Below are 13,702 nucleotides of genomic sequence, written 5' to 3' on the forward strand. Positions count from 1 at the left end.
ACACAGGAACACAAACGCAGCTCCTCAAGTAGCTGTAAAATTCAAGCTTAGCTGGGTAGGTAGGGCCTCTTGTAAAGCACTTGAGATTCAGGGAGAGAAGGAGCTTAAAAAATTTGGAGGAATTGCCTTATGACAGGATTTGAGAAGGCTCCATCCCTGGCCTCCTTAGTCTGCCAGCTCTTGATACAGCACTACTGAACTCGTATTGGCACTGCAGGGGGAAAAAGCATGAAACGAGACAGCGGGGGATGTCTGAGGCTGGCTGAGATGATTTGCAATAGCTAGAGAAGTCTGCTGGTGACTCTTACTTGTCCTCCTACCTCATTTACTCTCCTCATCCCTGATTTCTCCTCTCTGCTCTCTGCAATCAACAGCAGGGAAATGCAGACAGGTCACCAGGAGCAATGCTGCAGCTGTGAGAACTTCCAGGCTGAAACACATGACATGGTCCACAGAAACCATGGCTTTTCCCTGGCTGAAATCACCCATAAATGGAGCATGAGGATGTAGCCCTGTGCTGGCCAAAGGCAGGCAAGGAAAGCAACCATGGTTTCTCCAGCTCCAGTTCCTCAGAGTACTGTGATTCCTCTCCATCTGAAACCATTCCGCCAGCTGCAATTTAATAACAAAATCAATCCAGAAAACAACGCTAAGCAACTTGCTGTCAGGGCCATATCCCACCCTGCCAAAAGTATTTGCCCTCTCCATGGCCTTCTGTCAAGGAGCTTACTGCAGCCCTTGCCAGGTTTTGTTATTCAGCTACTGTTGGAAAGTCCAGAGGCTTGGCTGGATTAGCAAAGAAAACTCCAAGAAAACGTCTGCAACCATCCTGGTGATAAACACCACACAGAGATACTGTCAAAAGCAGCTCTCCCCCATCCCAAGCACTTTGATCAAGGTGCTGGTCTCTGGCCATGACCATGCTCTGCAGGTCTGTGAGTCCTTGTGCTGCCACACTTTGTACAGAGGATATAAGAGATGGAGAGCAAACACACTGAACCTGCTCAGAGAGCAGAACAAGCTGCTTTGGGCAACAGCATCTGGCTGAGAGGCTGAAGAACAGCCTGCTTGCCCATGGTGACATGCTCAAGAGGTGGGTAAGACCCTCTCCAGAGTCTCCTGTCCCTCACGTGAACTTTCTTTGGGAATAGCAGCTGCGAAGGAGCACCTTGGCATGACTACACGCACAGTGGTGCTCCTTGGTGTGGGGCCTGTGCTAGAACCTGCCTTCCCCCAAGGTCAGATCAGAATCAAGGTCCAACTCATTGGCTTCACTGTCACCCAAGAAAGCCTGAGCACTTCCAGTCTCGCTCACTCAAAGCAGCCTAAGCCAGGTTTGCTGTCGATACGCACAGCCTTCAGTGGGTCACAGTGTGAGCCCCAGGAACTTCCCCATGTCTCTGCTACCAGTACTCCCCTTACCCCTTTGCAGGAGACACCCCTTCTGGTCACCCTATACTGGACTCTCTTTACATGTTCTTGTGCAGCCACCAGCGATTTTTCCCTGCTGCTAGAGCAGGCTGTTCTCATCCATGCTTTCCTACCCAGCTCTGCTGGACAATTCAGGACCAGCTCCCAGGAGACACAGCAGTGCCAGAGCATAGCCTGCAGCAGCTCCCCAGACACCTGCAACATGAGCAAGGATTTCGTTCCAGAGAGCGCTTTGTAAACTCTGCACCTTCCTTTCTCCCTCAGCCACCATACTTGGACTCTTCTCTCTCCTCCATCCCACCCATCAGCACCTGCCTCCCCCAGGTCTCCCTGAAGCCCCATTTCATCCCTGGCCACTCTAATCCTCAGCTAATGGTGCATCATCTGCAGCATTGTTCATACATATCCAATAAATTGGAATCCAATTACCAAGTTAAGATAATTGGAAGCAAATGCAATTAGTCCCAGCCCCTCCTACATGTTATGCCCTCGCTTCCTTCTTAATGAGAACTTCTCCTTTGCAGTAGCACTCATCGCAGCACCCGTCCACCCAGGAACAAGGTGGCTGCCACTGCACAGCAGAGACACGGTGATGAGGCAGCCAAGTCAATCTTCCCTTTAAGTAGGGCAGGTGGTTAATATCCCTGGCATTAATTCTCCCAGGAATAGCGCACTTGCTCTCTGCTCAGCTGTACCAGGCGTCTGTCAGGCCTGACAGCTCCTCTCTGGAGAAAGGAGCATCTGGTCCTTACTATGAAAAGGAGCTAAAAGAATAAATAAATAAATACATACATACATAAATAAGAACTTTGCTTGCTATAGGGCTGGAGAACTACAGCCTAAGTGCTGCATTTGGACTGGAATAGGGGAAATTCAGAGACTGGTCCGATGCTGGGAATTGAGTTGCTCTGACCTGGGCAGCAAGGTACCACAGCTGGGTCCAGCACAGAGATCCCACTGGAGCAGGATTTCCCCCAAAATGACTCCCAGGAGAAGGCAGTAGAGGATGGCTGCTGCCAGCAGGCTGGGACGTAATGCCAAACACAGCTCCTTGGGAAGAGTTGCACTGGCTGTGGCCTGAGGATTGCTGGTGGGGCCCAGGCATAGGCTGTGACTTTGGAGAACAAGGAAGAAAACTGCATCTAGGGAAGCCTAGGAGTATTTCCTCAACCAGTGGGACACTCTGGCATCGCTCCATCCAGCACACTAACAATTAACACCACCAACCATCAACAACCTGCAGCCATAAGGGGCAGCTCTTCCTTGATGAGTCTGGAGTGGCAATCAGAGGGAGGCTATAGCTGCACTCACAGAGGGCACCAAAACTCCCACCCTGCCCTTCTCACCCTGACAGTAGCAAGAGACTGTGAGTCCTGCAAGGCAACCCTCGCTGCAATTGTCCTTGCATCTTCTAAGAGGTTCTTTGGGTGCCGAAGGATATTGTTGAACCTGACAGTGCGGGAGCACCCAGTAACCCTGTAAGTTCCTACCTTCCTCTCCCTCTCCCTCACCAACAGTCCCTTACTCCCCACATTAACTCCTCTCTCTGCAGCACAAAGTAAGTGCTCAACAGTTATTTTATCCTCCTTGCACTGTCTCACTGCATTCTCTGCAGAGCAAGAGCTTCCAGCATCAGTGAAGACTTTGCTCATCATGGATATGTGCTCTAGCATAGTCTTCTGAATAAAAAAAGAATTTTTAAAAAAAGGCTTTTCCTTTATTTCCCTATGATCCTGGAATAATTTATATAAGTTTTAATTAATAGACTTAGGACTACTAGACATACCAAGAAATCAAGTAAAGTGAAAGATTAAATCCTAAAAATATAACCCAGGCAGAACTAACCCCACTGGGCATGGGTGCAGGGCCCAGACCCACCTAGCATTCCAAAACTATCTCTCTGAAGAGGACTGGAACTATCCACCCCTAAAACGAAGTTTTGTGAGGAAGATCAGGAGAAACCAGGGGGGAGGTAGAACCTGTGATGGCGTGTGTCACGGATGGCACGGTCACTGGGGATCCTCTCGCTCTCCCGCTGGTTAAAGGCATGGAGCCGGTATGGGTCCTCTCCTCCCTTCCACCTCCGGGCACTCAGGTACCTCCGCTCTTCAAACTGATCCCAAAGGTCGTCCCAATCCGTGTCCGAGCCCTGTGCGCACAAAGTCAGCCCCATTAGAGAGAGGAGAGACTGGAGGACATCTGACCCCACTTTGAAGGTCCTCCTGAGCCCCGCTGGAGGTTGGTCAGCCCCATGGCACAACCAAACATTGCAAGAGCAGGCTAACAAGGAGCCTCATTAGGTCTTCAGGTTTCGGGTTTTTTCCTAGGTCTTGAATCAGCACATCAAAGACAGTCTGCCAATTTGAAATGAAAATTACTAATCTGAAGCCAAATTCAGTTCTCTGGTGGGTTCCCTCTCAAACAGCATCATCTTGAGCAATATAAAAGTGCAAAGGTCTTGTTAGGGTTTCAATTTCTGTTCAGCTAAAAGCCAAAGATATTTTACACCACATGCTTCTTTTCCACTATAATCCTTCAGGCAGGAAAGAGCCATCAGAGAGAAGCAGTTCCATCAAGCACAATCCCACATTTCTACAGTTGCATCCTGACCCCAGGACTAGCTTCAGCAACAGAACCCTGGAAGAAGGGGACTGTGGTCCTCCCAGCCTGATTTCAGTCCACCTTTGCCACAATAAGTCTTCCACCAAGGACTTCAGCCTACAGCAGGAAGAACAGGCAAGAATGTGCCCATGAGGTCCCTCTCCTTCAAAATGATGGAGGAGCTGCATTTTGGGGATACTCAACAGCTCTGACAGCCATCAGGGGGTTTAAGCATCCCTTGGTGGCTTGGTGCTGTCGGGACTGGGGAGGAGTTCAGCATGTCTCAGCAGAGCTAAGCATTCCTCAGTGGCATGGTTCAGATGACGAATCAGAGAGCACAACGCAGCACAGATAAGATCTCATTGTTACAGAGATCTCTTGTTACAGCAGCACAAACTCTTTGATCCCAGCCGGACGTGTAACACAGAGAGATGCAAACATTTACAGATATTTCAGGCCTAAAGAAAATTGTAATCTTATCCAATAATTGGTCTTTTGTCCTTAATTTCTTCCCCACCCCCCCCCCCCCCAGCTCACACTATAACAACGCCGATTTTGCCTGCTAATAGCACAAAATTAAGCTTTTGATACATCATAGAATATTTGTTAGTAAATTCAATAGAAATATAGCCTAATAAAAGTTTACTAAAATAATGAATTTCTATACTAAGGGTTGCTTTAAAACAAGGTGCTTTGTGAAACTATCAGTCAACTATGCCAAGCATCCTGTAGGTTGTGATAACATCAAGTCTTCTAAGACCCTGGGCGCCTACAGACACACTGATGTGGACTCTGACCCACCTGGGCAATCTACCAGCGGGAGACTGGAGACAGGACAAAGACGACAAAGGACTAGAATCAACAAAGAACCCCACAGGAGACCCTTGAGCCTGCATAATTATAAAGATAGCCAATTCCAGGAAATAAAATTACTATGTAGAAGAATTCTGGGAACTCATTGACATGGAACTGAATATGCATGTTTTTGGTGTATATTAGTAGGGGTGTTTCACTGACTCGTTGGAGCACTCATGGTGGATAATTCCCCAGTGCTTCCCAGCGCTGCAATAAAGAATGCCTGCTCAATAACAGCTTGTTTGTTGTTATTGGGTCTTGATCTCGGAATCCTTACCCAGCCGCACCTAGCCTCCCACTGCGGTGAGGAGTGTTAGAAAGCAAGGGGGTTTGGAAGCTCCGATTTTTTTTGTTTCACTTTCGAAATGGGCAATTTTAATCTCATAATCTATTTTACTTGCATCTGGCAGTGCATTTTCTTTAGTCATAGGAAGCACAGGAGGGAGCACAAGCTCCTGAAAGTGAATGGCAGCAGGGCCAAGGCAGGCGCTTCCAGCAACACGATGCCACACACCACTCATGAGCACCCTCAAAAAGCCAACAGAGCTCATGGAAGCAGGGGCTCCAGATGCCAAGTTGTATTCATCCTCTCCAGGTGTGATCCCACAGCCTTCACAGGAGCTCCTCCAGCACTCAGCCCATTGTAAGGAAGCTCAGAAGAAACCTCTGAGAAGAAATCACCCAGACTGGGAGAATGTTACTCAGGAACAGGAGGAAGTTATTGGATGGCTGTGAGAAAGTTATGAAAGCACTAAGGTCACAGCAGGTGGTTTACAAGGAGAATGTATGTAACCCACCTGCAGGCTTTTGGGAGAGCCAATGTACACAGGGTGATAAATATTATTTATGTTTTTCTAAGGCATCTTGCAAAATGTTATTTACTGCTGCAGTAAAAGATCCGCAAGAAGTGAGCTGACTGCACAGCAGAGCCACTGACAGCCTGATGTTTATAAGACTTCATTAGGACCCTGGGGGCCCTGAGGCCATTAAAACAACTGCTGCAGAGTTGCAGCCCCTAAATTTTAACATTGTGAAGAAAGGTGAAAGTTAGTTTTATCAAACTTCATAAGAAGAGAAATGGCTTTTAAAAGCAGCCACATAGCACTTAGGGCTGTTGGATGTGTGTATATACATTTTTAATGTCAATTAAAACAAATAGCCTTAGACCACCTGGAAGGGGACGAGCTGCAAGGGCAGTGAGGCTCTGACCAGGTCAGCAGAAGCAGGAGGTAAGCATGTGGGAGGGTCCTGGCATGTGCTTTGAGGTCTAGGATGGCATTTCCCCAGCATACACCTTTTCCCCACTACCAACCAGCTACTGTGGGATCTCAGTGGTAAACAGGCATGTGCAGCGGCTTATCCCATAGCACTTGCTTCTTATCCTACCCTGGATATACCTTGCATCCAAGGACTGCATTCTTGGTTCCCACCACAGTGAATAACTAATAGCCCTGTGAAATCTCTACCTGAAACACATCAGCCCTCTTGGATTCCACCAAAACTCTCATTTTTGGGTCGAGGAACACTATCAATAGGATGGTTCCTAAATACCAGGAGCTAAATACACATCTGAGATCAACACCAAAAGATGCCAAATAGAGATTTAAAAGTTATTTTTATCACTCTCTGGCCACAAAACAAGCCCAGGCATTGAGTTAACTTTCTCAGCCAGGAACAGGTATCCATGTTTGGTCATTTACTTTCAATCCACATCTCCTGTCCAATATTTCTAGTTGTTCTTCAGTTTTCCATCCTGAGATCCCAGCTTCCAGCAAGGGTAACTGAAATTGGAGCAGGATGCTTGGACACACATGTGCACTGACCTCTGCAAAAAAATACCTGTTCAAAATGGCAAGGGAAGACAAGGCAGTGGCTTTGGATGAAAATCTCCCAGCTACGCAAGTGTGGGAGGCATGCATGCAGGAACTTGCCAGTTTCTCAGCACCTGAGCAGGAACAGGGAAAGCAAGTTAAAGGGTAAGGAGAAATCCCCTTTGCTCATCTAGGGACAGTGAATCAGTTACAGGTTGACAGATAAGGTCTTTGTTATAATATTTCCGTCATGTATTATCACATCTTCCTCACACTAGAATTCTGTCTTGGGAGTTATTTAACTGATGTGCAGAAATCTAGATTTAATTTATTATGATCTAACTCAGTTTGGAAGCCTAATTATCCTTCACTAGAAAAGGATCAAGTCAATACTCTACTTGCCTTTCTATTTATCTTCTAGAGGGCTTCCCTCTCCAAGTATCAGATTCCCTTTCTCTCATGTACCAGTAATAAATTTTCTTCTTTTATTTATTTTTTTTTTGTTTCTTGGAATTATGTAATTTCTCTTTCAACATTGCAGTTTAATAGCTGATATTAATTATAGGAAACAGAGTCAATGCTGAGAAGAGAGACTCAACGAGTGTGCGGAATGGAAAAAAATATCCAAGGGGTAGCCAGCTGCTTTCAGCAAACACGTGCTGACCCTTCCAACACCACATTAGAGGGGTCCCGAGAAGGGTCAATGAGAGGGACGCCCCCATGCAAAGAGACCTGCACAAAACTTCTTGAGGAGAGGAGCTCCCATCTCACACCAGCACCCAACCTAGAGCAGGGCTCACAGACAGCCTTCCCCTTTGCCAGCTCATTAAAGCACCCTCAAAACCACCCAGTAAAGGCACCACCCTCCCAAAATTACCTGCTGAAGGTACTCCTCCAAAACCTCCCACTGTTTCACCAGTGAAGGGCAAACAGCAAACTCACCCAGCAAGCACAGAAGCAGCTTTTCACTGCAACTATACAATAAAGATCTAAAGCCTCTCAGTGCAAAGATGGAATTCCTCATCTGTCTCTTAAATCATGACTCAGAAACAAACAAAAAAAGGGAAAAAAAAAATTAAGTGTTGCTGTGGGGGAGAGCAGGTCATTAGCAGCGAAACAACACATTTCTGGCAACTGCTAGTGCCTTGTTTATGTAGATTTCTGTGAATATGACATTTTAATGGTACAATAATTGTCTAATTACAGTACAGCTGGGATCACTGGAGCAGGAAGAAGGAATGATCGACTCAGCTAGTTGCTGCTGCAGGCCCACAGCATCCCTATGGGATGCTCTGCTCCAGCCTGCCTGCACCCACAGGCAGCCCCCAGCACAGGAGACCAGAGGAGACTGGATGCCAGTCAGGGAGCATGCACCTGGCAGAAGCACCTTGGCCACACTGAGATGGCCCAATGGGGAAAGGGCATTTCAGGTGAAAATCCTGGCCTGGGCAGAGCTGGTCATGACCAGGGACAGGAATGTCACACTGGTCCCCAGGGATAGCCTCCAGCTGGCCAGGAAGAAAAGGAGTGGGTGGCATGAGCCAAAAGCAGATTCTCATTCAGTTTCTTCTTTTGTGGCACTGTTTTAAATTAAAGAACTTCAGCTTTTGCTAAAATAAAAGTTGTTTCACTTTTGGAGTTGCCAAGCATTGCCAATAGACCGAGGTGAATGGGATGGGCACCCTGCGCATCCTTTCAGAAGGCAGCAAACCTAAGGGAGCCCAGCAGGCAGGCAGGGAACCCCAATCTTTGGCAGCCAATTATGCCTCTATCTTAGCCCCACTCACACCCTGCTTTCCCTGGAAAATCTCATCCATACATAATCCTTAATCAAGCACTTCCTGCTGAGTTTCTGTCCTGCCTTCCTTAGGACTCAGGCAATAAAAAAAGGAGGGTAGGGTAAAAAAAAAACAACAAAAAAAAACCACAAACAAACAAACAAACAAACAAAAACCATCAGCCTAGGAAAAGCTCCAAGATCAAGTGAAAACTCCAGAAACTCAGATACCCTGCGGGATGTTGACCGTCACACTTGGTTGCTCCTCTGCCTGCAGGAGGGCAGGAGGGTCAGATCACGTGTGCATGTTCAGCACATCTTGGAGGCACTGGAGGCAAAGGGCGATCTTGCAGCAGGAATTGCAACCAGGCATTATACAAATGAAGCTGAAGCGTGGGGCCCCTGCAAATAAGAGGTTCAATTATAGAGCTGTTAGCAGCTGAGGCACTAATGCCATCTGAAAGGATTATAATACTTCAAACAGGGTAGGGCTCACCCCTACTCATGCCCCAGTGCCAGCATGTGCACTAAGCAGCCCCAGAGGGGAAAGAAGTGGGACAGCATCACACTGAGTCCATCCCCTTCCACGTCTCCAAAGCACTGCATAATCCAGTCAGACCCCATGAAATCTCTCTGATGACCTCTATCATCTCCAATATGCTGAAGAACCTCCTGCCTCCCTGTGATGATGGAGAGGAGCACAGGATCCAGGCCAGTGAGCTCTAGAAACAACATCCAACTACAGAAATCCTTGTGTTCCCACTTGGAAAGATGTTCCTCCCTCTTGAATCCCTAGATCAGGTGCTTTGGTATAGTTTTCCACAATGCCAGAGCCCAGTGGCTTGGCTTAGCCACATGCATGCAGTTCTGTGCATCCCGATGGCCCCATCCCCAGGATACAAGGGAGAGACATGGGCACCACAGCCATGCTCTTTGCCCTGTCTAAATAATACTTGGCAGTACCAAAACCAGGCTGTGGGTCTCTGAAGAGCAGGCTTCATACCCATCCTGCAACACATTCTCCAGTGCAACAGATACTGCTCAGCAGCAAACCCTCACAAACCCTGGAAAGGTCATGCCCTACGCTTCCTTCCTCTTACTCCCTCCCTCAAACTGCACAGCCCCCAAGCCAATCAAGTACTTCAATACAAGCTTAAGTGACTCCAAGTATTTGGCAGAGCCCACAGAAATCCCTCTTTAAATGCCTGAGGTTAAGTACTTGCTTAAGTGCTTCATTGGCTCAGTACTGCCTTCTCCAACTTTGTGCTGACACCAACCACACAACGGAAATGGAGGAAGCTCTGGGCCCTGGCTATCATCTATTCTTAATTAGTCTTCTGTCCCATGGGGATTTTAGCTCCAGCTCCTTTATCTGAGGGTGGCGAAGCTCCTCTTCCTCTTGCACCAGTATGTGGGCACAACCCGCAGGTGAATCTTGGGGGATGCACAGCAGACCCGTGTCTGCCAGGATCCCATCCTACCCCAGGAGGACCAGCATCTCCCACTGCTTGGAGGTGATTTACTGCCTCTGAAGGGAGACTTGCAGGTTTGAGTCTGCTCTGACCCCACTTGCAGGAGGAAGAAAGAACAAAAAATAATTTTAAAAACCTCACTAAATAAAATATTAATATGGATACCAAAATAAAGCAAAAGCATTTCTACAGCAAAGCCTGTGCTGCAGCTGGGGTCCCTGGAGAAGCTCAGAGCTTCTTCACCATTAAGCTTCTTGCTGCCAGTCACCTTTACTTACCCACACAGATCCACAGGCATGCTGCTCTGTCTTCAAAGGCTAGAGTATTGCCTTCTCTGCTAGCTCAGCAGGCAACACCAGTCCCTGAGGACCTTCTACCAAGTGTCCCACTTTCTCCCTTGGCCCTAAAGCCAAGGCCATGCTATTACCACCTTTGCTGCCCACCACGCTCACTGCCCTTTTTTTTTACCTACCTCTCTCCCAACCACTATGCACCCTCTAATGCCCACTTCAGTGTGGGCACTGTCTGGATCACTCCTGTGTTGCACACACATTTAGGCAATTTGACACCTACCACACTGGGCAACAAGACTGAAAAAGACTGGAAAGTGGTCATGGAAAATTACCTGACCTTGAAGAACTGGAAGAAGACTTGACCATTAAGAACTATGGCTGCAACCACTACTTGGATGGAAACATCTCCATTCAGGCTCTCCAGTGTCTTCCTCTGATCATCTCCACACTCAGCTAGCATCAGCACAGGCCATTAGCCTCTGACCCACTGCAAGGAGCCATCCCAGGGCTAGGGCAGCTGGGACACCATTAAGTCAACCACAGCTAGAACAAGCTCTTTGTGTACCTTCTTCTCTGTATCTGTGGTAAACAATAAACAAGGTTCAAAATACGCTCCAGAGGTTTAAATCCTCTATAGTCTCCAGCCAAACACAATGGCGCGAAAAGTCACCAGAGAATTATTGATGTTTTTTCCAGTAAGGGCATCACAAAGCTTTCATTTTAAAATGGACGGCCATAGCACCCACGAGAATGGGGAATTTATTTGCAAATCAGGAGCCAGGGACTCTGAGTTGCAAGGAAGGAAAGATGACAGATTGCTTTGATGAAAGGCCAAATTTTGTTTCCAGAACCTCCCTTACGAGAAAGCAAGTCGGATCAGAGCTCACACTGCTTACCAGCAAGCACTCGCCATGCCAGCGGCGGTGCCGGGGTAAAACATACCCCTGTGTCCAACAGGCAGCCGGGGCCTAAGCACCATGCATGGATGATGCTCTCCTCTGCTGGCTGTAGCACCATGACACCACAGGGGAAGAGGCTGCACAGAGGATGCTGGCCAGCACCGCACACCCCTGCCAGATCCCAAGGAATCCCCATGGTGACCTCCATCATCTCTAACATGCTGCAGAAATTCCTGCCACCCTGTGATGATGGAAAGGAGTGCAAGATCCAGGCCATTGAACTGTAGAAACAATATCCAGCTATGAAATTCCCTGTGCTCCCACTTGGAAAGATGTTCTTCATTCTTGGACCCCCAAAATCAGATGCTTGCATGCAGCTGTACAGAAGAGCTTTGCTGTATAAAGAACAAAGACTTTAATTCTTTAAAATAATAAATTAGCCTCTAGGACAGCCTGACACATGACAACAAATCCTCTATAATAAGAAAGGCCAGGAAGCAGATGATATTCTCCTGGAGAATATTGCTGCCTGTTTCTGTTTTATTTATATGTTACACTGTATAGTGAGCTGAATATTTAGGACATCAGCACAAACCAAGCTGCTGACTGGAGAAAAGTGAAGACCCAGCTTTGTCTGCACCAGGAGTCAAGGAGGAGGGTGGAGATATTTTTTTTGTCATCTCCTCTTCTCCTGCCTGCAGCTCCCCAGAGATGCTGTGGGACTGTTCGGATCAACCACTCACACTCAACTGCTTGGACTTCAGTTTTCTCAACCCTCCATGATAAAAGGTTCAAACTGCCCTACACTCCCCTGAGAAAGGATTGAGTGAGGTCAGCCTGAGCCCATTGGTGCCTCTGAACTCTTCTAATGGTTTTGCAAACAGTAATTTTAGATGGCAAATAAGATCAAATAGGTTTTAAGAGTCTAAAAGAGAGTTTCTGCTTTCAATGAGAACTTTTTTTTTTTTCGTATTTCAGATTTTTAAAACCAGAAAAAGCTGGAAAACTACTATTCTGTCTGTAGCTCTGCTCCATGGTGAGCCTCCCAGGTTTATCGCAATTGTCCCCCACTGCTGCTCCCACCAGCAGTGGGATGCCCGCAGCTTCCCTGGACCCTCTCCATCTTTTGCTAGGGAGCTCCTGCTCCCCTGAGTGTCATTGCTCCCTGCAAGAGGGGGTCTCCTGGGCACCCTTCTCTGGGCTGGTCGCAGTGTCAGGAGATGGCAGAGAACATCTTCATGACCACTACACCACATTAACCAGAGCAACCATGGGCAAGCCCTCCACGACCCACTGTCACCATTCAGTGCCACCATCCATTGGCAGCACAGCATGGGCAAGTTCAAAATTTGCTTCAGGGACACTAACTGGGAAAGAAGGGAAGGCAGCATCCCATGTGCCCTGCATGCTAGCCAGGTTCATTGCATTCCCAGGATCACAGAATCACAGAATGGTTTGGGTGTGAAGGCACCTTAAAGATAATTTAGTTTCAGCCTCCCTGCCTGCACAGGGACACCCCCCACTATACCAGGTTGCTCAAAGCCCCATCCAACCTGGCCTTGAACACTTCCAGGGAGGGGGCATACACAGCTTCCCTGGGCCACCTGGGCCAGTGTTTCACCACCCTCATAGCCAAGAATTTATTCCTAATGTCCAATCTTAATCTACCCTCTTTCAGCTTTAAACTCTTTCCCCTTGTCCTATTGCTACATCCCCTTGTAAAATGTCCCTCCCCAGCTTTTCTGTAGCCCCTTCAGGTACTGGAAGGCTGCTGTAATGTCTCCCCAGGGACTTCTCTAGGCTGAGCAACCCCAATTCTCTCACCCTGTCTTGACAGGAGAGGTGTTCCAGTCTTCTGACAATCTTCATGGCCCTCCTCTGGACTCACTCTCATTGGAGGTCAAACACATTTGGGAAGAGTGCAGAATCATGGTGGGTAAATGGAGTGGTGAAGGGAGCTCCTGCATGAACAGACGGTGTTTTGTTTTCCTTCTGTGCCTTTTTAATAGCATGGATATGAGCTGCTTCCCAGCCATGAAGGTCAAATCAGCCTTCCCAAGCTTCAGCAGGAGCAGCAGATGATCTAGTACGTAGGTCTCCAGCTGAGCTTTACTCATCTTTCTGCCTAAAAGCCAAAGCTTTACCAAACTACAGAGTTTGAGGATCTCAGAGATGAGAGAAAGGCTCCCACTTCTCCACCAAGACAAGGGTCCCACAAGCTGAAGGACAGCCCAGGATGGCATCATCAGGAGGGATGGGAAGGGGAAAGTGGACCAGGGAGGGAAGGGGAAAGGAGTCAGCAGCCAGAGTCCTGCTCTGAACCTAGCCCTTTAAAAAGCAGGCAGCTCATCTGAATCATACCTCCTGAGCAAGGATTGCGCTGTTAATACACCAGCCATCCTTGACCTGACATGGCCTTTTCACAGCAGCAAAGCCAGGGTAACTGCTTCCATGGGGATCTTTACATAGCTTTAGAAACCAATGCTACTATCCCTCCCTAAGAAGCTGCCCTTCAAAACCATGCAGCAATGAGGGGTGGTGGATCACAGCAGCATATTAATGT

At 47.8% G+C, this 13,702-nt stretch overlaps 1 protein-coding gene across 3 annotated transcripts in view; it reads right to left on the reverse strand.

Annotated features, from left to right (window-relative positions):
• Positions 1–13,702, reverse strand: part of GALNT14 (polypeptide N-acetylgalactosaminyltransferase 14) — a 118,822-nt gene that overhangs the window by 70,982 nt on the left and 34,138 nt on the right. For all 3 annotated transcript variants that reach the window (XM_051615323.1, XM_051615322.1, XM_051615324.1), the window contains exon 2: positions 3,411–3,580. In XM_051615323.1, coding sequence (XP_051471283.1) covers positions 3,411–3,580 — 170 coding nt within the window. The remainder of the gene's footprint in view (positions 1–3,410; positions 3,581–13,702) is intronic.

This window comes from Apus apus, chromosome 3 (genome assembly GCF_020740795.1).
Source record: "Apus apus isolate bApuApu2 chromosome 3, bApuApu2.pri.cur, whole genome shotgun sequence".
NCBI lineage: Eukaryota > Metazoa > Chordata > Aves > Apodiformes > Apodidae > Apus > Apus apus.